At 42.0% G+C, this 25,937-nt stretch overlaps 1 protein-coding gene across 3 annotated transcripts in view; it reads left to right on the top strand.

Moving 5' to 3' along the window:
• Positions 1-25,937, top strand: part of dennd1b (DENN/MADD domain containing 1B) — a 96,171-nt gene that overhangs the window by 37,423 nt on the left and 32,811 nt on the right. For 2 of the 3 annotated variants that reach the window (XM_068318800.1, XM_068318801.1), the window contains exons 4-12: positions 2,447-2,496; positions 3,475-3,594; positions 8,669-8,738; positions 10,608-10,688; positions 11,998-12,057; positions 14,328-14,381; positions 14,976-15,086; positions 22,285-22,385; positions 25,187-25,232. In XM_068318800.1, the coding sequence (XP_068174901.1) occupies positions 2,447-2,496; positions 3,475-3,594; positions 8,669-8,738; positions 10,608-10,688; positions 11,998-12,057; positions 14,328-14,381; positions 14,976-15,086; positions 22,285-22,385; positions 25,187-25,232 (693 nt within the window). The remainder of the gene's footprint in view (positions 1-2,446; positions 2,497-3,474; positions 3,595-8,668; positions 8,739-10,607; positions 10,689-11,997; positions 12,058-14,327; positions 14,382-14,975; positions 15,087-22,284; positions 22,386-25,186; positions 25,233-25,937) is intronic. The other variant, XM_068318802.1, reaches the window with a different exon arrangement.

Below are 25,937 nucleotides of genomic sequence, written 5' to 3'. Positions count from 1 at the left end.
ACAACCTTACCTGGAAGTTTCTGCCAAAGCATTTTCTGGCTGTATGGTAATTTTTACAGTGGGCTATGCTTTGAGTTATAGGTGCCCTTTTTTGCAGCTTCCCATCAGTGTTTACATTGATATCTTATAGACAAACATTACCTATAATATGAGAGAGAAGTCCAATTTGTCCATTATTAGAAAAAAAATTAAGTATTAGATAAAGATTAGATCAAGTCTATTATAAAACAGAAATGTCTATAAATTACATGGCATCATTTTACCAGTGTTTCACTGAGTGGTATGTATGCATTGTCCTGTGTGTGTGTATACACACACACACACACACACACACACACACACACACACACACACACACACACACACACACACACACACACACACACTGTATATAGCACATGTCTGCTGGTTCTGTGTCACATCCACACACAAACACATCGCTTCCCACTGGTCCTGCATGAGATTAGAGCCTCTGCAGCCCCTCGACTGTCACTCAAACACAGACAACTGATGTGGGCGGGGCTGTGACAACTTTCAAATCTGGCAAGACAAATGTTTTTATTTGCGGGAAAAGCGAGCGCCTGCATATGTGTGTGTGTGTGCCTGTGTGTGTGTCTGTTTGGCTCTGTGTTCCATATGCAATGCGCTAGGGAGGTCTCTCTGGAACATATTGGTGTGCGTATATAGCGGTTAATAATAGTACCAAACGATACAGCGATAGCAGCTCTGATGTGTGTGACAGTTTTACAGCCGCACACGCCACGACACAGTCACATACATGTGCACACACAAACAGTCGCACAGCAGAGATGGAGACCTTCTCTGCCACCGAGCCCTCGGTCTTTGTTTAGTTCTCGATTTTATCACAGACCCTGATAAGTAAAAACAATCCACTTCGCCTCCCTGCCCCTCCCACGCACACGCACACACACTCACATGCATATGTACACATACACACACATACATAGTAATGCTTAACCACCCTTTCACATTAAATGTAGAAAGTCCTTGAATCAGGCAGACGCTCAAATGCATCATACAGTCAAATGCACAAATACACACACACACACACACACACACACACACACACACACACACACACACACACACACACACACACACACACACACACACACACACACACACAAATATACATATCCTCATCCACCCTCCTGTCATAGATGATTGTTGCTGTTGCTGGCTTGTCGATGGCAAGTGTTGTGTTGTGCTGGGTTGGCAGCTTTAAGTTTTGATATGGAGGGGGTGGGTGGGTGGATGGGGGAACAGGATGAGGTGGGCTTTCAGTAGCTGCCTCCCGTGGCGAGGTCTTAGCAACAGTAGGCAGCAGCAACAGAAGACACCAAATCTCTCCTCCGGATCATTCTCAGGGGGGTGGCAAGAAGAGAGAGAGAGAGAGAGAGAAGGAGACATCCAGAGGGGGGAACGTTCTCAGCGCTCTCAGCTCGGACTTCTCCAACCAGATCGAAGGGACAGACCTCGGGCTCAGTGGTCGAGCTTGGCAGGCAAACTGAGAGAAAGGCCAGAGCAGGCAGCCACTCGGTACCCAGGATTAGTCTGTGAGGCTGGCAGAGCCTGGGCGGAACTGAGAGAGGTAGCTGAAAGACAGACAGGGGAAAAAAACCAAAAAGGACCCAGGTTCTGGCGCCAACTCCCGGCCAGGTTAGCAGCCAGAGGGACGAGGAGACAAACGAGGAGCCGTTACTTGAAGGCTGTGTGGACGGTCTGGAGTGCTCACCCATATGGCGCTCCGCTCTGTTCCTGCTCCCTGTCTAAATCCATATGCTGCTGGTGGTGCCCCGCTCCCCTCCCACCTTGCTTCAAGAGCACGCAGATCCTCACCCTCCCCACACTTCTCCAACCCACAAGGGAGATGTTGGGAGGTAAAGCCCTGAAGGCTTGTACCCCCCCTCTTCTACCTCTTAACCCCTCAGAGCTGCTTATCCCATTGTCACTACAATCTGCCACCATAGCCTTGGTGTTGTGTGTCCCATCCCTCCTTTTCTCCCTCCCTCCCTGTGTCTTTCTCCCTCTTTCTCCCTCTTCCTGCATCTTTTCATCTCCCTTTGGCACTCGATAATCAATCAACTTATTAACTGCTAATTATTCAAGCTGTGGATCGAGGATCCCTCCCTGCACTTGAAAAGAGAGAACCTTTCCCCTCTGTTCTGCCAAATGAAGTGGTTTATATTGCCAATTCATTTGGATTAAGTGCATTTAGGCTGCACTGTTTGGGATGTGAAGACCTTGTCAGATTGCTATCACCAGCGTTTAACATTAATCCTCATTTTGTTCAGCCAGTATATAGCACCCATTTAGTGGAATCCCAAGAGGGTTTTTGCGTTGGAATACAAGGTGCTTATTTGTTTCTCTGTGATGTGTGTTACTCTAATAAGGTGTGTGTGTGTCTCTGTTCTGGTTTTTTCAGGAGGTCCTTCAGACGATACCAAAGTTCTGCTTTCCCTTTGACGTGGAAAGGTACGATTTGTTCCTATTTCCTTCTTTTTCTAGGGCTGCAGCTCACTTTCACCTCCTTCACACACACAGATACACACACACACACACACACACACACACACACACACACACACACACACACACACACACACACACACACACTCACAGGCACTCATATACACCAATCTTTCTAAGACACGTCACTCCAAGTCACATCCACGTGTTAATTTACAGTCAACATTGTAATGATGTGTGTTTGTGGGTGTGATTGCGTGCTGCTTCTCCGGTCTGCACTCCTAACATATCTGATGTGTTTTAAACTCTTATGAATGGAGTGAAGGAAACTGACGACTGCCAGCAAAATACCCCTACTCATAAGCACCACACTGCTGTGATGGTTAGGCCACACCATAATAATGACAACAATGATCACAACAACTTCCTGTTGCTGAGGTCATCAGTGACGTAGCCGATTGATTTGTCACGTGCAGCAGGATGTTTATGAGTGCATGTGAGTGAAAGAGTCCCGGGTCTATCGAAGTGTGTCATGATACAGGTCCGATCAGACTGTCAGCTCTATGAAAAGCACTGGCCTCTTATTTTCAGCATGGAAAATGACACATTCAAATTCCCAGTGTAGACAGATAAAGAGAGAGAGGGTGAGGAAGCTGTAACTGCCTTTACAGAAGTTGATCTGCTGCCATCTAGTGGTGGATGGATGCACAGCGCTTCCCTGAAATATACCTTGTGGCTAGAAAAGCTTTGTACAGTTTTTCAAGCAGCCATAGGAGTAAAATGTGATTTGGGTTTGGACCTTGACCGGAGCTTTAGCTCATGGTGAGACTGCATCTGAGAATGAATTTGTTCTTTTTGTGTTTCGTTATGTTTTGTTCTTAATGTCAAATGTAAGTTAATGCACCCTGTTTTCGTCGTTTGATTGTATAGGCATTCGGCATGGATTTGGCCTGTTTTAAATGTGTACCTTGTGTCCCGCCCCAGGGTTTCCCACAATCAGGTGGGGCAGAATTTCACCTTTGTGCTGACGGACATCGACAGCAAACAGCGGTTCGGTTTCTGTCGACTCACTCAAGGCTGCCGCGTCTGCATATGTCTGCTCAGGTAACACACATATGCACACACAGTCACACTCAGACTCAGCTCACTAAATCTTGTTCTGCTTTTATGTTAAATTAATTCTCCACGGAATATTTGTGGGAGGTTTTTGTGTGTGTATTTATGTATGTGTGTGTCCTTGAAATCATGTTATCATGTCATAATAAACTGAATCTTACTGGAGTCTTAAACACTGGGTATCTTACACTGGAAGATGCTTCTGTACTTCCATAAATTGAACTGTCAAAAGAAACAAATAGATGGTTTTGAAAGTTACGCTTCCACTCCAATAAATCAATATTTCAAGGCAAGCTTTCACATTTTATTTTCTGAATGAGAATCAAGAAAATATGTGGATAAAGATTTCTTCAAACACTTGAGACTTTATTTTCTTTTTCAAATAACTAAGACGCTGCCCTTTTTTAAAATTATCTATGGATCTGTCTCAGAAAACTGTTTTTAATCTGAATTTATTTCTCAAGTGTGATGAAAAAATTAATTTACCAGATCTTAGAAATGAACACAGATTTTTTTTTTAAGACGGCACTCTCTTCTTTCTCACACTTAGCTGCACTGTGCCAGAGTCACAAATTTATATTCTCATCTGCCCACACAAATATGTTGGGGATGTGTCTATAATTATCCAAAAGTTTAGCAGTTTTTGATATTTCATAGGTGCATTTATCCTATTACTTCAGACGCAAACAAGGTCTTCAGACCATGGAAAATTGCGTTTTCTTTGCATAATTAATCTATAACAAAAGCTATAATCATTTAATTCCCATGTAATTGCATGCTGACACAATGTTTGTGCTGATATAATTACCTTACAATTACATCGACGAAACACTCGAGCTAATCGCCGTGGACAGGCTCGTCAATTTAAGAATAATCTGAGCAAATTGACCAAAACAATAACGTATTAGACAGATTAGCAAGTAGCCAAATAAAAAAAGGAACACAAAGCCTTTTCTTTTTCTCTGATGGTTTGAAGCAGCACTCATGTAAATTGTTCTTGTGTGTGTGTGTGCGTGTGTGTGTGTGTGTGCGTGTGTGTGTGTGTGTGTGTGTGTGTGTGTGTTTGTGTGTGTGTGTGTGTGTGTGTGTGTGTGTGCATTTGCATTTGTGTGGCTGTTGATGGACAGTCGTAAGTTTGTCGTTGCCCTGATGAGCTGTTATGAAGAACAGTGTCCCTCCTACCCACACCACCCACCCTCCCGGCCAGCTTTCATGGCCTTTGTTTTTCCCCTCTCTCTCTTTCTCTTTCTTTCTCTCTCTCTCTCTCTCTTTCTCTGTCTCTCTCTCCCTCTCTCTCTCCTTCCTCCTCGTTATTCAGCTACTGCCACAGTGCGACAGCAAAGACGCTTGGCCCATAATTATGCATGAAGCTTCACTGCCAATTAGCAGAGGTTCCCCTGTCCCTCTCGCTGAGTTAGACATGCTAATTCATTTGACATATGATGTATAAAATACATTATGCATTCTGAGTAGTTTGGATGGCTTGCTTCGTTTATAATAAAATAACATATAGAAAGTTTATTTATTTGGTCCGTTTGGAATTGTTTGTGTTCTTTCTTATTTTTCTTTCTTTGTTTTTTTATCCTAATCTTCTTCTTTGTCCTTGTTTTCATCTGATGTATGGCCACTGTGATGAGAAATGGTGAAGCATTTTTAAAAATTAAAAACATTTTCGATATCTCATCGAACAAATGTATAAATTAAGTTGTTGAGGTCAAGTTTCTTGTTTTTAAAAAAATTATTATTATTATTATGTAGGCTTTTTATCATTCTCTTACAGTTTTTTTGCTAAACAACCAGTCGAGGAAAGAATAAAGGACATACGCAGTTACTGGAGGTAATTTATCTTAAAGAATTACGAGTTAAACATGCCTGGTTATATCTAAAGATAATATTAAAGCCCAGGCACAGAATTTTATTTTCATGTAAACCATCTTTTTCAAAGGATATAAAATAACAGCAATTAAAAAGGTTTGCGTGTCTGTGACTGCTGAAGTGCTCAGACCGTAAAATTGTCACCTCTGCTTAAAGGAGGAAGCACCTTAATGAGCTGGGCAGTTTTATGTGGACAGAACTTTGTAGTGTCGTTGCTAAAGCTGCAGCAGAAAGGGCCTTTTTCCCTTTAGGCAAAACCTCAAGGAGAAAGTCAACTTGCAACAAAAGTATGGCTTGTTACAATTTTATTTTAACTGTAATTCATCGCCTTTGCATGCTTTTTTTGCTGCTTGCATTTGAGGAAAGGAAACGAGTGACAAACATTCATTTTTTCAACTTTATTTAACAACCAGGGCTTTAGGGTACATTTTAGAGAGTGTGTCAGTCCTGTTTCTGGTCACTCTGTGGATCGCTGGAGGACACTTTCTTTCCTCTACTTAACCCTTAACCCTAAAAAAGGAAAGATGTAAATGGAATCCTCTACTGAGTTCTCTGTAAAGTGTAAAAGCGACTTTAAGGCTCATCTAAGAAACAGGAATTAGCATCCTGATTCAAACCCAACAGGTAGTTAATGATAGAAAAAAAGGATATGTAAGTGCTTCAGTGTTAATCAAACACCTTTTTAGGTCTAAAGATGAAATGTCTTCTGTATTTGTGTGTGTGTGTGCAAGAACGAGCGACGCTGTTCATTATAGCATAAATCTTAATTTTATCCAGAGCTCTATCTTCTGTCAGATATTTCCATTCCGCTTGGTGGTCAGAGACTGGGATGGAGAGTATGACGGGCTGTGAGTGGGCTGCAGATTAACTGCTTCATTCTTTGAGTACATGGCACTTTGAGAAGACATGTGTTTAAAATGGCAGTGGAGATTGTGGGGGCCCCCACGCACTGAACACTCCTGTGATGGATGCCTCTTCCTCTATCGGAGGATTTGTGAAGCACAAACAGATCTGAGCAATGAACTGTGACGAGTAGGAGTATCTCTTTAAGCTTTCCAAACTTTAACTTTGCATCGACCGAGAGAGGGGGGGGGGGTTTGGAAGGAGAGGGGAGGGGGTAAATAGACAAAACAATTCATCTTTAAGTTATATCGCATTGCATTTGAAAGCAAAAACCCATTACCTATCGTGGAAAGATATTAGGTGAATATTGGTAATTTGTGGTCGGCTGCCGTCACCAGCGGTCATGTAATTTCCTCTAAAACAAAGGATTTACAGCACCTTGGTGTAGTGGTGTAATGACTGTAAGATCTGTGAGCCTTAACGGCTGCTCTGACAGCGAGAGTCCTATTTACATCCCCTTCAGCTGTGAAAAATGAAGGATTAATGTCTAGAAGTCTGTTGTTTTTTTTTAACACAAGGCTATACAAAGGATTTGCTCTTCCCCTTTAATCAGCGTGTCAGCCTGAACTGTTTGGTTAAATGTAAACTGACCCCATACGCAGATATTCCTCGTTTTGAGGTGGCAGAAATAGGTCTTCAGGTTGATATCCGGTCAGCATGTGAATTAACATACGCGTGTTTGACTTGGATCCTCCTGCGAGTGTGACCTGATTGCACTCAGTCTTCGCGTAGACGTCAAAATATTTGCACGTTAAGAGGCTGATTGTTTCAGACTAATGGTCAGTCAACCTCTCTGATTGGTGCGCTTGGCTGCATTTCCCCGGGAACCCATCCTGTCATTGGCCCCTTGCAGATTTAGTGAAATGAAAATTTGCATTAGGTTCACTTTATTGTTTTCTTGTTGTCTGTTAATTCCAGTCTGCAGAGCAGCCAGTGACCCATGGCCCGGAAACTCCTCAGTCTCCATCCAACTGCCTATGAACTGTCATAGAGTCATTTATTTATTTATTCTCTTGGTTTTATAATAGTAAAAAACTGCAGATTGAAATTATTTGTCAGATATTTGTTTGAATGTACTTAATATCTTGATAACTTGCATTTAGCACCGTGCATCCTTTGTTCGCCCGCTGAATTTGTTAGCAAATAAAACTCCACTTTTGATTGATTGGCGCATTTGCCCACTAATTAATTTTTCAACCCCCGCGTCCAGGAAAGTTAATGAGACACTAATGGGAGTTTCTGTTTATTTCATTGCAAATGCTAAGAAGTTCTTATCTACAATGATTATTCATGTAGCGTTCAAAAACTGCATGTTAAAACCCCCTTACTTAATAAAAATTCAATACCTTGATAGGACACCATGTTTTTATTATTTGATTGCATAGCATTAAATGAACTGAGTCCTCACAGCTTTTATGCCAAAAGAAAGATGTTGGCCATCTTCCACCCGGGAAGCAAGTCGACTTGGCCAAGAAAATGTCAACTTTGTAAAGAAAGCCATGCTACAGATGCTTTTAGCTTATGGTGGCTGCGCTTAGTGATTCGCTTTAACACAAACACTACAGTATAAATTACTGTGAGCCTCTTAATGAATTTACTTAATTTACAGCGATTACATAAGCCCCCCTCTTTTTTTTTTGCGTGTAGAGAATATAAGTATGGAGAGGGGTAGAGGAAGGATGAGCTGTAGAAAGAGGGGGTGGGGGTGAGAATCATTTTGGGCTGCATTTTTGTTCAGTCTGTGCATCTGTTAGCAGCATGCTTGTAAACTACGGCAAAAACTATGGAGCCTCTTTGTTAAAGAATTAACTTTTTTTCTGATTGGCCTGAAGAGCAGACATGTTAGGAATGTGTAGCGTGTGGGGCCCTGGGTAGAAACATGTCATAACAAGGAATATTTACTTTTTAATTTTTTTGCAAAGTAACAATGACAGCTGTCGCTGGGAACACAGTCCATTATCATTGTCTTTATGCACTTGATCTTTAAGTAGAGACATTAGGTCATCGATGTTAGCCCCTGCACGCATACAGTAATACAGCGAGAATAACTCAGTGGTCTATAAAACTGCACAATCCAGCAGATGGTGAAATTATTTATAGACTTTGTTAATGCCAAAGATAGTCGCAGCTCACTAAAAACATTTCCAAGAGACGGAATGTTTCTGCTTTGTCGTGCTTTTAAATCAAGCTACTAGTCTACTTTGATTTGGCACACTTAACTCTTCAAGTTGGTTTGAATTAAAACTTGTGTTATTAATATATTTCTCTCTTTTTGCTCTTGCAGCTACCTTCCATGGTTTGAAATCTACTACAAGCTGCTAAATACTCTGGCAGACTACCTAACAAAACAACAGGTAATCATCCCTTGTGATGTTATGTATATATATAGACAAAGTAAGATGCTGTGTAAGTACATAACGCGATAAATAAAGGGGTTTGATTCAACTGAGAAATAAGCGCACGGTTTAATGTCTTGAAACTGCTCTGTGGTGAGATATTTCCCTCTGTTCTGTTCTTCTGCCTCGTGCATGTTGTCTTTTTTTTTTTTTGTGAGCGAGCCTTGTTTGCCGTCTTGGGCTCGACTTGGCTCCTGTTGTTAGCGGCAACAATGTTGACATTTCACAGACCAAATGCTGATCTGACACTGGAAGTTATTCCTGATGATTTGCTGGAAAACAAATTGTTAAAAAAAAAGATAGAGAGAGAAAAGAGACCACAAATGTACACACACACATACACACACACACACGTACACAAACACAAACATACAGACAAATCTTCACACTTCACAAAAGTCTTCTCCCCAGACTATTCACTGCATCGTACCAGGAAAGGGAGGGAAATGTAAAATATGCAACAAACTGGGGAGATGTGCAGCCTCTGGTGCAGAGGGTGTAGGTGATGCTCCCATGTGTTGACTGAGGAGGGAGGAAGAAAGAAGGGAGAGAGGGGTGGGGGGTGGAAACAGAACGGCTTAGGGACTGCTTTCAATTGTTATTTAGTCACTGCTTCCAGATCTGTGATTGGGATGGAGCTTCTTGTTAAAAGAGGCGATCACAAAACACAAACGACAAAAACTCACGTTCACACTTATTTCCAGGATTCCAAGGAATTCAGCAGGACGGTCTTGTGTGTGTGTGTGTGTGTGTGTAGAGAGAGAGAGAGAGAGAGAGAGAGAGAGAGAGAGAGAGAGAGAGAGAGAGAGAGAGAGGCAGTCAAGTAGGATAGGACAGTTTGTGTGTGAGAAAGACAGAAAGATTGCTAGAAATCCTGTGTGACTGAAGTGTTAGTGTGCATGATTTGGTTTCTATTTACCCCGCTGTCCGTTCCAGGCGAGAGGGAGATGTTGACAGACGAGGGAAGACAGAAGAGCGATGAGGGTTTAAGGCGAGGGGTAAATGAACTGTTTCCCCAGGCCGTGTTGCTGACCATGCGTGTGAGCATTGAGCCTCTCATGACAGGAGGCTGTTCGATTGCACACACCCTAACACCCCTCCCTCCCTCACTCCCTCCCTCCCTCTCTCTCTCTTACTGTATATTGCCGCCCATTCTTCTGGAGTTTCTAGTTCTTTTTGGCTCACACTTTCATGAACACACACACACACGCACACACGCACGCACACACACACACACACAAACTTCCTCAGACGAGCAACGGCTTGTAGCCAAAGTCAAAAGTTCCTTTAGAGGGAAGAATCAGAATGGAAACACAACAATGCCCAATCTCTCGGTTTGCATTAGTTTGGTTTAAATACTGCAAACTTTTGTCCCCATCGGTTTTCCAGCGAGAGGCCAAAGAGTGTAAATAGCAGTCTTGTCCTGGAGCTCATAAATGCTTTAAGAATAATCTCAGAGCCTGTTCTGTGGTCAAGCTGGCTCTCTCTGACGGCTCCTTAAACCCCCTGTTTTCAGAGAGGGGACCCCCACTTAATTACTGACAGCCCGCTTTCAGCCGTAAATCAACGCTGCTGGATAATAAGCGTCTGCAGCCCTGCACACAGCCGTCTTTTAACCTCAACATTGCTCATTAAACATATGTCAGTTGGATGTTTTGGAGCCCTTCAGGCCTCGCTGCAGGATTGCCCTCTGGTCTGCAGCAGCGCCTGTCCCAGTACTGTTGTTGAGATTGACACATAACTGGTGACATTGACAAAACCAGTAAATAAAATTCATGTGTCCTGTGTTTTAATGTCTTTTCTTTTGTTGTTATTCCTCTCCTCTAGGAAAATAGCTTGAATGACATGCTGAATTCTCTTTATGATCTGCCTGTGCCAAAGCCCTTCACGCCAGTCAACCTGAGTGTGGTAGGTATAGCTCTCATATTCCACTTTATCAGCAGCAAGATAGACGAGAGTTGAGGTACAGAGAGATGAGGGAGCAGGTATTTTACTTTAGTAGTGTGTTGCATCAGGAAAAAGGCTGCAGAAAAGAAGAAGAGAGGCTAACAGTTGGATGAACTGGTTAAAAGTAGAGCGGGAGACACTGAAGCTAATTGTACGATGAAAAAAAGTGGAGCTGAAGAGGAGAACTAAGATGAAATTGACACAAGGGCAAGAAGAGCAAGGAAGGATGGCATTAAGATAGAGATGAAGGGGCAGACGAGGAGGAGCTGGCAGCGATCGACAGAGTTTGGAGGTCCAAGTGGACAAGATAAATGAAGGGATAATGGAGGCAGGAAGATGGGACCAGGAGGCAGGCTAACAGACACTAGGTAGGAGCAGAGAGGCGCCATTGGTCCAGGACAGACACTCTTTTTGGAGACAAGAAGTGTCAGTGACAAAAAGTTTTTTGTGCGATAAAGCCCGAACGGAACATGTTTAAATTTGTAGGGTCCTCTCACGACTCATCATGCATCTCACTTATCAAAAACTGGACCGGCTTAGCAAGCCCAGATCCCTCAAAGTCGGCCCGTATTTGTGTTAACTATGACACGATCCCTCCTTCTGTGTTTCCAGCTCCTCCATTAAAAGAAAACTCTCGTACTTGAGCAGATTTCAGTTCTGTAGGCCTGGCCTGCGAAATTAGGATGTAACGGCTTTCAGTTGAATGGCTAAAGTCATAATGTTTCCTACATTACCATCTCTATTTTTGAGTCGCTTAGACTCCACATCCTCACGGGATCAACAGTGTCTCAGCCTTTGTCCTCGAAGAGTGCCGCTTCTTTTTTGGACCGATTAAAACAAACAGTTTGGGGTGTTTTCTGCGACATAAGCCCCCAGAAGGATATGTATGGCTTTTTTCAGCATAGCAAGACTAATGTGATGTAATCAGTACACGTCTACAAAAGTTAACAGGGTCAATTAAGGGAGGATCCTTGAGATGAGTTTTTGTCTTCCTGTCAGTTTTCTGTCGCTGCTGAATATGCAAGCAAAATCTTTTATCTGAATCTCAGCGCTTCATTGGAAAAGATGCCCGTGGAGAACAGAGGTGATGGCTTCATCTCTTTTCTGGAGAAGACACGAGTTTGATATTTAATTGATTAAGCAGAATTATTCCCTAAAAGAGTGGGGGGTTTTTTGTTTTTGTTTTATCATGGCAGCCAAGAAGAAGGATCATTGTCCCCTTTCATGTGTGAACCCTGTTTTGTTCTCTCTCCCTCTCTCGTTGTTCAAGAATGAGCAGTTGTATATTGCCACTGGGCAAGTACTGAGAGATCGGCAAAGCAAGGAGCCGGTGAGTGGAGGGGAATGAGTGAACGACAGAAACGGGAGGAGGGAAGGAGGCTGCTGTAAAATACGAAGCCGAGCTTCTGCACTAATCACATGGGAGCCACGGCTTTCCAATTTGGCCAAATAAGCTGCGCTCTTTTTAAATATAACAAAAACAAACTATCCTGGGCCTTGGTGTATGTTTCTTCTCCTCTGGAAAACAATCAAACTTTGTAAATGATTAATGCCATTCCTCACTGCTATATTCTCTCTCTGAATATCAAAGTTTTTTTTTTCCCCATCTCTATGTTAAAAGCAAAGGCAATTGTGCTCAAAAAATCTCCTTGATGCTTTTCCAGTTAACCCACTTTCAATGTTTTATACAAACATGTCTTCGAAAGAACAAGAGAAAGGCAGATAAGCAAGCAAACAGCCAGTGAAAGCCTGGGTTGAGTTGAGGGGCATGGCTCCCGATTATCACAGCGCCTTGAAATTTGTAGTCCAACGGGGAAACATTATTTAGCACACAGATCGCAAGGAAAGAAAGAGATATGCAATATATTGTAGTCACTATGTTTGTTGGTATTGTACTGGGTCGCAAACACGATGCTTCATCTCAACGATGTTGTTTCATTTGAGCTGTTTAGGAAATGTTATATGTTATTCTACCCACAAAGCACAGAGAGAAGAAGCTTTTGTTTGAGCTTAATTCAAGATATACATTCTCTGTTTTTATGCCAGTGGACATTGGGAAATTTCATAACCGTCATTTGCATTGGACTCCTTCCCGTCACAATCTTCAGCTGTTCTCTCTAATAAAGGCAAAAAAATGTTTAAAAAAAGGCAAATTAAAATTTCTCATTCTTCTAATGAGGAAAAACTGGTTTATTTTTTGTTTTGTTTAGCAGCATAAAGAAAAATATAAAAAAGTTGGCTTTTGTTGGAATTATTTAATCTTCTAAATATAACACTTAAGGATATGTAAGTGTCAGACCTCAGATAAAATAACAACCACAAGTACTCTATCTTCTTCTTGCGGTGAAGTGTGTGCACAGATAAACAGTGTAGTTGTTGGACGGCGCTGAATCAGTGGTGAGTGTTAACCCAGCACAGTTCACAATGGCAGAGAATCAAGTCTTTGTTTGGATCATCACATAAAACAGATTTTCAAGACCCGCTAAACAAAAAGCTGATGGTTTCACATCGTGGTGGGCTTTTAAAAATCACATCTTTTACTCTCTGACTGTAAAGGTCTTTCTCTTCTTCTGTGGTCTCCTGTCTATAATCAGACATTTTTGATTGGTGGTGGTGATGTGTGTAGCTGCTCTTCCTTTATTTAAATGGCTCCTCCTATGTTTTCCTGAATTTAACTGCGTTGTTGGATATGTACAGTAATGTATTAGGCCTCACTTATGTTCTATATAAAATAATAAATATAAATTGTTTTGCAGACTTTTGCCTTTCTTTGCATGCTGAGGTGTTGGATGCTAACCCCCCCATCACAAAGATTGACTATTAAATGAATTCAGCTGCTGGAGACACAGCCTGTGTATCAGCCTGACATCACTTGTTCAATGATTTGCATAACAAGTATACAGTAGTCCCAAAATTTAAACACTGTGACTTCTCAGGTGTCTCAAAGAACCTGAGTATTTTACTTTTAATAGTTCACATTGAAAGCTTACCGGTAATTGAATCTGCTGTAGATGCCACAGTCGTTTTAAGACAACAGATGATTGTCTGAAGGCTGGGAGTCACACAAACACACCAAAGATGCAGGAGTGTGTGAGACACAGGTAGTGTGTGTCGGCCGGCGGTTTGTCTACCTGTCTACAAACAGCTTCGCTCTCAGGCCCCTTTCGATCTGACCACTGAAACCGTCCTGCTCTCTAGAAGGAAGACAGGGAGTCTTCTGTGATCCTGGCGACAACCTCTGTGTGTGCGCGGATGGACACGTGTGATCCTGTGCGCACACACTTTAGTGTCTGTGGTGGTGCTCTGCAGGAAGATTCAGTGCTTAAACAAAGAGTCAGATTTCCACCGGAGACATCACCCCAGTCTGTGTCTTCGGGGATACCAGCTGCTACTGAGCTTTTTCTGTTCTGTAGGCCTGATAAAAGCCTCGCCACAGTTCAGACACCCGCTCTGTAATTCATATAGACAGAGCTGAAGATGAGCCATAAATCATTGAACAAAGTGATCGGCCTTTACTCCCTCCTCTCCTCATTTTCTTCAGTGTGAGTGGTATACTTCACTTGTGACCTTCTCTCTACTGCATGTTTTTGTTTTGTGCAGCACTCCTACTTCATCGCCCCAGATATCAATGGACTGCCAACTATTCCTGAGAGTGTAAGTATTCATGGATAAAGAAAAGGAGATGAAGAGAGATCCCTCTCCTCTGGAAACATGTCTGCCTCTAATCGTTTTTAATCACATACCCTTGTCACCTTTTGAAATTATTGCATCATTCTCTTGTTTCAGTTTCATCTCCTGTGGTGCTTGTACTTTTAATGTTGAACTTCATTGATTGCCAGGGGTACTAGAGGATTTAAACTGAACACATGTTCTTTGTTGATTTTGCTTTGGAATTGTAGCTCAAGTTGAGCATCCCAAGTTTTTATTCCAAGCTAAATTAGATAAAAACTTCAATCCATTTGAGAGACAAAAAGCAATATTGATTGATTTGCTATCTATTAAAAAAAAAAATTATAAATTGGATACTTTAAACTTGCTTTTTAAAAAAAATCCATTTCTTATTTTTCCTGCAAAAAGAATAATTGCAGAGGTGGAAGTGGAAGTCCTTTTTCAGCCAGTACTGCACGTCTCTTTATGGCACACTCTGGCACTCTCACAGTCTGTAGCATCGACACTTCACTGTAAGCAAGTTGTGCAAGGACAGTTTGTTATGTACCTGCATATCTGTCTGTTCCTGTCTATCTCCAGAGGAATCTGACAGAGTACTTTGTGGCTGTGGACGTCAACAACATGCTCCAGCTCTATGCCAGTATGCTGCACGAACGGCGCATCATCATTACCTCAAGCAAGCTTAGCACTGTGAGTCCATTCCCCCAGCAGCAGTCACTTACCAGCTATGGCCTATTGGGCCAAATACAGCAAACACTTGAAGACTGAGTGTAGTAAACATTTAATGATAGTTGTTTGGAAGTTTTATAAATGTTAAGCTTTATGTTTTTTGATATGACAAGTTTGATATTGTAGATCTCTTACTAACTATCCAAAGAAATCATATCATAATGAGATAATTTAGCAAATTTACAGTCATAGTTCCATTTGCTTTTTTTTTTTTTTTTTTTTTGCTTCATATTAAATTCAGATACCAATTTGCCTTCTTAAAAAAGTATATATCTCAAATATTAGGACTGTTTCTGAAATTTAACACGATTCTGTTCATCAATATTCCAGCAGATTTCAAATCCCGAGTAGCTCGATGAGAATTTTTATCTGAAATGGTTGTGCTACTTGTAGCGAGAATTAGACTGATCTGTCTGCCCCTCCAGCCCCCCTTGCCCTGGTACACTAACACCATACTCTGACAGGATGTAAAATCCACACTAAAGCTTGATTATATGTGACTGTTTTTTCAAGACTACAGAGTAATAATATCCAAAAGAAGCTTTAAATTATCCCTTATTGCATGTCTTTTCTCTTGTATAATTCAAAGTCCCTTCTTTCAGTCTCTACACGGGAGGAAACTTCTCTCTGTTTTTCTCCCACTCATCCTCCCTCTGTTCCTCATTCCATCCTCCCCCGTTATCTCTGTGGCTGATGAGGCAGAACCAAATGTTTATGACAGATGAGAAGGGAGAGGGAAGTGATGTCATCCTATGTCCTATCTGTATCTGCAGTGTAGTCGGTCCTGCCTTGGTATCTACAAGGCTGCAGAACACAGAGCAGCCAGAGGGGCCTGCAGTGGTGATGGGTGCCATAGGGATCGATACACAAGATCTCCCACAACAGCTATAATCAGGAAGAGCTATAAAAATTACCCGGCCCTCAGAGAATTCCACCTGTCTCCTCTCAGGTTTTTGAGAGCAGCAGCACCTCAGCCGAGGGTCTAGACTGCACACACTGCTGTGACACATGAGTTACACCATGTAAATTATCAGACTCCAGGGGGCAGGAAACAGGAACAGAGGGTAGAGGTGATTTTTTTCTATGAGTTACAGTTTTTTACTTTTTTACAGCTTGGAAGACCTAATCTTGGATTACTTTTCTTTCATAAATTCCTGCCAACCGGATTTGGCTAAGAGCTTCCACGTCAAACCTTTACCTCTGTTAGCCTTTTATCCTCTGTCTACCTCCAGCCACTCATCTGTCTGTTGGTTAGTCTTTGTGATAATTCACAGACTTATTTATTTATGCTCTTGTGATGCTTTATTTCTTTCTGGGTTTTTTGTGCTGTTGATATTGATCTTCTAGTTAATCTGGGAATGGCTACAAATATTCCTTAGTCCTGCTGTCCAAGTTTATATGTACATAACTGCAAAAAGCCATCCTGTCCTGCAATCAAATATCATTGAGAAGTATATAATTATTAATGAAAGTTGGGCAAAATGCTGGTTTGACTGATCTTAGCCGTCATTACATGGATGCGTAATGCTGCTGTGGTCTGCTTTCCACGGATAGAGAATGTATGAGAGAAGGTATTGTTAACATCGTTAGCACCATCCAGCTGCTTTTCACCACCTCCGCCTGTCCAGCCTCTCAGCCAAGCAAAGAGAAACAGGGAATAGAAAGTAGAGAGAGACACACACACACACACACACACACACACACACACACACACACACACACACACACACACACACACACACACACACACACACACACACACACACACACACACACTCACACATATGCTACATTTATTCTGCCTGCTCTAGGTGCTGCCTCTGTTAAAGCCCCTGGTGAACCCGGTGTGTCAGTCTGCCAGTACATGGCGGACGCGCCTCGCAAGCAGCCAACAGCAAAGGAATAAATCATGATCGTACAACAATGCGTCAGTTGACTTATTGCTGTTTCGTGACCGGAGGTGAACAGTACCACTGTTTTAAAAGCCTGTTCGGTGGTGGCGCAGGGGCGGGAGCCAGCCGAGCGTGCGGCCTTGTCATAGGGCCGTATAATAGGGCTGCATCGGCCCTTCCTTTAACTAGTCAGTTGGGAAGACCCCCACCACAACCACCACCACCATCACCCTACCACCCTCCGTGTCTTTCATCTGTCGAGGCCCCCCAGCTCTTGAGCCCAGCCTCTGCCCTACCTCTCGCCCAGACTCACAGCCCAGCTCCGGCGCTGACTGACAGCAGCTCTCTCATCAGGCTGTCAGGCCTATGCTAACAAGGAGCTATCCATCCAGCATGCCCTAGAGTGCCAGCTGTCTCTCTGTTTCCGGCCTTTCCTTCTGTTGTTCGTCTCCTCTCTTTCCCCGACTTATTTCTGTCTCTATTCTTGACTCTCTATCCCGGCTATTCTCTCCCACTGACATATTATTTTCCGTCCATCTGCCTCTCACTCACCCTGGCTGTACCCCCTTTTCCTGGGTGTCTTAATGCGCCTCTGTTGTTGGGCATCTGCAGAACATTGGGACATCCCCCCCTCCTCCTTCCCAGGCCCTACCCCTCAATAGACTTATCTCAGCCTGGTGCCACGTGGTGAACTTATCTCGAGTTGTGCTGCTGTGACTGTGTGTGTGCATTTTGTGTCTCTTTTGCATGTTTTCTGCCCTCGCAGGTGTTTGCACCTTATGTCTTATGTCTTTCCGCGAAGGAGTTGGTGCGTGTGTGGGAGGGCTGGCGTTAGCTGTTACCTGTGTTCGTCCTGTGTGCCCTCTCTCCCTCTCTCCCCTTGCCACCTACTTGTTTGTGGCGCACCTGTGTTATACCGGGCCTGACACTGGCGTTTGTCAACAGAGGGAGAAGCATATCGCGGGTAATTGGTGCAAGGAAGGCGAGAGGGAAGGCCAACCTGCAAAGCAAGGCAGTGGTAGACAGATGGACAGCAGGAGGAAAGCAGAATAAGAAATGAAGAATTTTGGATGGAAATTAGTCTGGGAATGGAGAAGAGATGATTTCGGTGAAGCTTTTGGAGATTGCATCGAGACAATTCGGAAAAATAGGCTTGTGGAGGGAAATGAGCATTTGAGGCTAGCGCAAAGAGGTCAAGATCAGCTCTGTTGATACTATTCCTCCTGTCAAATTAAATCACATTGCCTGCAGCAGCAGCTATTTGTCTCACACAATATGCAAACAGTGAAATGGAGGCTCAGAGTACAGTAAAATGGCCAAATCTCCATTACACAGCTATTTAAAAAGAGAAATACACGGAATGGGCACACATTGCCTTAGCATAGCAGCGCTTTCTCCATTTATATCTGTGTTTACTTGAATATGTCCATTTTTTTGGTTTGGTATCTGTCATCTTCTGCAGAGCTCAGAGGATCTGAGGTCTCTGGTGGGTCCAGCTCCTTAATAAAATCACCATTTTGGCATTGCATTGCTGTTCAGGCACATAGAGGGACGAGCTCATCTGAATAAGCTGTATGAATGTAGAGATATTTCATGTCAGTAGAATCCAAGTAGGTGCTTACAGTTAGTTTGTAAAACTGTGTGAACATCTTTGTCATGGTTTTTGCTGTCGATTAATGGTATTGTCCTGCAATGACAAAAAGGCACCAGAGGAGTGGCTAACAGTTGGAGAGTATTAATGCAAATTGTTGATGGTGATGACGCATCCATGTGAACACAGCAGTGAGCAAAAAACATTTTGATGTCTAATTTGAAGTGGTTAAAATATTTTAGTCACAACTTGATTGACATCAGCTCCGCAATAGTTTAGTTTACTTTTACTATGATTTTTTGTTCTTTATTACTGCTCTATTTAGTCCGTAATTCTTCCTACTTACTATTAATGTTTAATACTAAGTGGGACAGAACACCTCACTCTGACGGAGACGCTGTTATTGACAAAGGTGGTGTGTGACCTCTTAGCCATGCTTTACTGATGCCTACTTCAAAGATAAAATGCAAATTGTCTCGCTTCCTTCTCCCACATCCTCCTCCTCCTCTCCTCCATATCTTTTACCTCTGTGTCTGTCTGTCTCTTTCTGGCTCTGGGTCCTTGTGTCCCGTTGAATGGATCTGGGGGAAGCCAGCGGTAGTGTGGACACTTTCTGTCTCAGCTAGGGCGTACGAAGAAAGCTCTCAGGGCAGAACCAAAGACCTTGACTGCTTTTTGAGGCAGACTGTCGCTGTATAATCTGTTCTCTCAGAGGAAACGGCAACACACACACACGCACGCACGCACGCACACACACACACACACACACACACACACACACACACACACACACACACACACACACACATACAGACTGAGAGCGGCAGGCAGCCCCTCATTACCGGGCAGAGCCCTGGTCCCTGAGGACTGGACCCAGCACCTAATCCTGTATTTGTTCTTGGGGACTGTATCTGTGATTCTCCATTGAATGGAATATTAAGCACCCAGGTCTTTTGTGGAGCGTGTAAGCCATTTGGCTCCACTCATCTATTATTTATCAGCCTGGCAAATATTTTATCAGCCTTAGCCTCTCATGACCCACTCTTATGTGAAGCCCCCCCTCTAAATGAAGAAAAAACAGAGTGGTATGATTTTTTTTCTGTTTTCCACTTATCTTCCTCATAGTTTTTGCCTCATTCATTCAAAAAAAAAGAAAAAAAAGAAACCCAACAAGGACATAGGGATTTGTATTCAACCAAATTAGAGACACAGATATGTGAACTATTCCTCTGGAGTTCCCTCCAAGTTACCTTATCTCAGGCACACTGCCACCTCCATCGCTTTGGAGATAGCAAATGAAAGAAAACAGAAATCTAGATTTGCTTTATAAATCATTATCTTAGTTTCAGTAATCCCCCCACAGCCAACTCCCCCAAGTCAGCCACCCATCCTGAGAAGAAGGGAAGCGCAGAGAAAGACTCCTGTTTCCCTTTCAACCTGAGCGTAAATCATGCCAGTTGGGGGGCTCACCTTGAGGCCTGGTGGAGATAATTGGAGTTGGTTAGCGAGATGTTCTATGCCATTACCTCCTGGTACCAGTGAATGGCTGGGGCTTGTCTCACACTCCCAGAGGAGGAATACACCCGCCTGTTGGCTCTCCACTTAGTGTGTCCACATGTGTGTGTGTGTGTGTGTGTGCGCGTGACGCACGCACGTATGTGTGAATGTATATCAGCTGGAGCTGGATCGCTGACCTCTCTTCATCACACTTTAATGGCCCCATCGCGTCCTCTCTTCAGTAAAAAAATAAATAAAAATGGGAGAACGGTGTGATGGTTTTGATGGTAGCTTTTCCACCAAGTGCTTCTTTTTTTCACACATTAATATTCATAGCATTGATTTACTTTCAGAATTAACAAAAAAACAAAGTGTTTGCCAGGGAATTAATCCTGACAGGAGCGTGGCATTGTTGTGTTTTATTTGAAGACGGCAGGCAACGGAAATATGCATATGCAGAAACGCAGAGCAAGACACCAATTAAATGTTGATTAAGTCCTAACTATTGTGGGACTCTGTGTGTGTGAGAGGCTGCATGGAGACAGTTTAGAAAAAGAAGATCATTGGGTGTTTTTTTTTTTCAGCTGAGTGAATACAGTTAGAATAAGCACACACACACACACACACATACACACACACACACACACACACACACACACACTGCTTTATAGATGACAGGGCTTGATTTTTGGTCGGATTCAGAGGGTTAAAGCTTCGTTCTGTGTCAGTTGTGGCTTCTTTTTTTTCCAGTCTTGGCTTTCAAACTCGCCCTCCTTCGCATGGTCAGTGGTGACATCGCGTGTGTCAGCAGGCTGGGGGTCTCCTGGTGGTTGAGCGCGTGTGTGTGTGATAATGTGTGTCCGCTTCACACTAACTGTGAAGCTGCAGCAGTATAACAGCGGCTGCTGCTCTGGGGTCCCGGTGGTATTAGCCTAGCCCGCAGTCTCTCTTGGCTAACTCATGTTTCATTCTTTGGCAATTTGCCCTAATGAAGTCCCACAGGAGCCCCTCAGACCTCTGTTCTCTTTCCATTTTTAATCATGTTATTTTAATCTGGTGGATGAGCTAACGCCTTTCTCCTTCTGTGCGTGTGTGTGTGAATGTGTGCGTTGCAGGTCATTACTGTAGCTGGGTTTTCATGAGATAGGATGTCAAGAGGGGGATGCTGGCTTTAAGACAATGGGAGACGACTTTAATTTTATCTGTAATGTTGGTTTGACAATGTAGGGAGCCTCGTCTTGATGTGATTGCTCCTCATTATTTGTTAAAAAAGAGGTTATTTTCTCTTTAATTTGTCGGCCATAGAAGCAGGGGTGATTTTTATGCTGACTGTCAGCACTGCTTTGGGCTCCTTTTGTTGCCTTTGTGCCGATCGTTGGGTCATTGATTTGAAAAGTGATTAATTACAAACATAAAGCCAGTATTGTCTATTAAACTTTATATTCCATGCAGGTTGGTATATGTGTGTGTGTGTGTTTTATATTAATTCCACGTGCAGGAGTAACAGTGTTACTGCAGCTATGACCAAACACAAATCAATCAATCTGGAGGCAACATTGGTTTCATGTGCTCTGTGTGGAAAGCATGTGTTGCCATTTCTCATGTCAGTTCCATCAATACTTTTCTTTTCACCTCCTCATCAATCTTTCTCTTCTCTGCCGTGTTTTGTCATGAGTTCAAGACGAGTGGTTGATCTCCAGCTTTCAGTCTGTTCTCCACTCCCTCCGACAATAGCTTGCAGATCGTGTTTTTCGGCACAGTAAGAGCAGACACGTCAGTGCTCCCTGTTCTTTTTGAGGGTTTCTGTCAGTGGATAAGATTAAAGGCTAACATACAGTACATCAACGCATCAACACAAAGCATCATCACCTCCATCAGACTTCTAGATTTCAAAAACAGCGGGGTTTTTTTGAGGGAATATAGTGGTGGTTCTTTTATAGATTTATCAGTGTATAAACTTAGACAAGGTAAAGGAATATATTAGAAAAGGAAAGATGAGTAGTACATTTAGCTTAAGGTTTTTATTTATTTGACTTTATTTGACTTATTTGAAATCATATGAGCTATCAGAACTTTGTGATAATATATGGTATACAGCAGCATGTTTTTGTCTTCTTTTTTTTATACTACACTGTAAAGTTGTTTGAAGACGCTCCTCTTGATTCTTGTGTTCCTTTAGTTAACTGCGTGTGTCCACGGCGCGGCTGCTCTGCTCTTTCCTATGTACTGGCAGCACATCTTCATCCCCGTGCTGCCCCCGCATCTCCTGGACTACTGCTGGTAAGGCAACCGCCTCTGAAACACATGCATACACAAACACCGTCAGGACAATCACGATAAATGTTTACGCCCTTCCTTTTCTCACCACGCCATGTGTGCGTGTCACGAGTCAAGGTCCACTGCTAAAACTTAGTCTTAAAAGTGCAGACACACATGTTCACACCTTTTCTCCCCACCCACTCTATGGAGTTGTTTGGAGGATTCCTCTCATGGCGTGCCTTCTCCTGTGTGGCCCCTCAACTTAACGAATGGCCAGAATCACCTTCCTCCATATTTCATGCCAGCAATAGTGCCGCGCTCTCATCGCATTAGCCCTCTCAGGGGTTCATTACCACCCATCCAATGAAAATGGTCTCTGCCGTAACTGAATGGAGCGCAGGACAAGCTCATCCACACGTGATCAGGTCAAATTCACATCTGTACAAATAAACAAAGACAGATTTGGGAAGTCAGCTTAATCAGTGTCGATAGCTCGTACGTTTCGGCGTCTGACCACAAGGGACAGGGCGTTTTCAAAGCGCTATTTATCACTGACAGTAAAATGTGATTTTCATCACTCTGTGAAGACTCATTGTGATCTTATTTAATCACAGTAGTGTCCTCCATGCACTGATGAGATAACTTGATTATATTACAAGATCTGTGTGCATGTATCTGTGCAAATGCTAGGGAAAGTCGGTCCTGTATATTCATGAAACAAAGACGACGTTGGCTGAATAGCAGGGCTACAGGCCTGCTGTCGGCTTTAAGTTGATTACTGAGTCACGCTGGCCAGGAATCCACCAGCCCAAAGCTATCTGATTATTGCTGCCACATTTCTGTCATTTGAATGTTGATTTTATTCAGTGTGGTGCATCTGAAAACGTAATCAATGATTCAGCCATTCCTTGCCACCTGCTTTTAACACCAAGATGAATTTTTCTCTCCTTAGGGTTTCTGGGGAGTCTTTTGTACGTTGTGAATCTACCACCTTGTTAGAAGGAACACTCCATCAAATATCTGCAGCATCAGTGTTCCCTGTATCCCCCCATTAATGTCTTTCCATGTAGATTAATTGTAACTGAGTTTGAAAGTTGTAGACAAATTGTACAATGAGTCACATTTTAACTGTTTAAGCCTCAAAACAATGATTGAAAATCACAACACAACAAGGCAGAAGTGGTTTTACCGTGTGGATGATCAAAAAGCAGCCCTGCAGCACTGGATCGGAAGTGGTGATTGTTCACCACTTAGTCTGAGGTTTCCCAGTCACTCGATTGTCATTGAGTTCTGGTGGTTTTCAGGCAGCCGTGCCCGACATGATTGGATTAAAGAACAACATATGCATTGATGCTGATGTTCTGATTATGTCTGTATGTCCAAGTCTGTATTAAGTCACCATTTCTAGCTGCTGAGAGAATAGATTTTAGTGGTAGCTTTTATTTTACAATTTTTGGTTATTTAATAAACATGATTTTTTTTAATGTTTAATCATGATTTTTCTAAATAAATCATTTTAATCTGTTAGATGTAATAGGATTATAAGTATTATAAGTTCTAATACTGTCAGCTCATGTTGTCTAATGGCTGCTCATTTCTGACCAACTGTTAAAAAAACACCCAAATCCTCACTTTCAAGAAACTTTGATTTATCACATTTTAATGCCTGATACATAGCCACAGTTAAAACAAATGTGGAAATAGCATCCAGATATATTTCTAGTCTGTTAATAAAAACATACTTTCAATATTAAAGTTTTTGCTTCAGACTGTAATAGTACAGTATGTGATAAGGTAATGCTTAATAATAATTTCATATTAAGTGTTAGCAGTTTGGTTAAGAAGGACTCCAACCTACAAGGTAATAAGATCACAAAGGTTAGTAACACATTTAAAGAGTGACCTAGTAGATTCAGTTTGACAATTACTGTTGACAAACTATTTTAACACTGGAAAAAAAATGATCCAAAGCCCTTCCAAGTGTCCCATGTTTTAATATGCTCTGTGTTAATAAATTTTCACAATTTATTAAATCCTACGTCTCTTTTATCCAGTTTATTTGATAATATAATTGCCTTTATTCAAACAAATTAAATTCACTCAAAAGTAATTAGAAGAAATTATGTTCAATTTAACATCTGCACAAAATCTATGGAAACTTAAAAAACAGTAGCCGTGTGACAATGCAATTATGTAAATTTAACAACCGTTTTGTCAGTGCTGTGGAGACAGTTAAATCATATTTTACTGCTGAGTTTTATAATCTGAATGAGATTTCTCAAAAGTTTAAATTTCATGGAGGATTTTAATACGTGCATCTTTAAAATGACTTTGAAACTTACTTTCAAAAAAATTCTTTCAGTCAAATTTTGTCCCTTAACTCAAAATCTGCACTTGTTGCATATTGTTACAAAACAAGTTTTATCCAGTCAAGTTATTTCAGATGGGAAACTAAATTTCACAAACAGCTTCTTTTTTTTTAAAAAAAAATACTTCAGAGACTAGTTTCAGATTTATAGCCCTTTTTTTTAAATTTGAATTTTTTTTGTAAAGATGGGGAAAAAGGTGACTTTTAGACAGATTTGGTCCAAGGAAAAAATCCAAAATGTATTTATATACTCATCATCAGACATAACGGAGCTATTCTCTTTCCTAATTATCCATCTACTCGCCCACTACTACAGTGTTATATCAGATCTGTAATATAGTGTGCTGGTTTTAATGAAATACACTGTGCAACTCTAGCCTCCTTATATATTTGTTTTCTTCTTTAAACCTCTTCACACTGATACCTCTCACTTTGTTTTCCTCTCCGTCTACAGTGCCCCCATGCCGTATTTTGTGGGAGTTCACCTCAGTCTGCTGGAGGTATGTGAGTTAACCTGTGGGAGTGTGTATAATTATATTTTACTTTACTGAATGGGTGTAATTATATCTACCTCTGCAATCCAACCTCTATAGGCGCAAATGCTTCCCTTTGTAATAAAAGTTACATGTGGATGTTGTTCCTTTTTGCATCAGATATATAAAAAATAAAATACATTTAAACAGGATGCCTGAATAAATTCATATTATCCCTCTTTATGCTCAGCTAGTTCCAGACTGGTTAAAGCAAATTTTAGCACACATTTGGTGTTAAATATTTCAAATTTCAGTAAGACAGAATTTTTTTTTAAAAAGGGACAGATTGTTTTTTCCACATTTTATCTCCCTGTCTTGCTCGTGTGCATCCTCATCTAGAAGTACAACAGAGGGAGAAAGACAGAAAAAGTATCTGCAGACAAAGAGCTTTTCTACTTCATTGTTAAACCTTCTGTGTTGGTTGGGGGGCAAGCTGTCACCAGCACTGCTGTTGTGTGTGAATGCATGTTGCAAGCATGTGCACATTTCACTCGTGTGTGAGTGTTGGTATGCAAGTGTTCGTGCGTTAGGGTTATTGTGTGCGGAAAAAATGTATATGTTGTAATGCACGCGTGTTTACGTGTGTGTGTTTATGTGTGATATTTGTCTGACAGTTGCAGCAGTGCCAGTATTTATCCCACTCTGTATCCGTGACAGACCCCCTTTCCGCCA

The sequence above is a fragment of the Antennarius striatus genome, chromosome 7 (genome assembly GCF_040054535.1).
Source record: "Antennarius striatus isolate MH-2024 chromosome 7, ASM4005453v1, whole genome shotgun sequence".
Classification (NCBI taxonomy): Eukaryota; Metazoa; Chordata; class Actinopteri; order Lophiiformes; family Antennariidae; genus Antennarius; species Antennarius striatus.
Note: the sequence above shows the minus strand (reverse complement) of the source record. Positions and strands in the feature narration are given on the sequence as shown.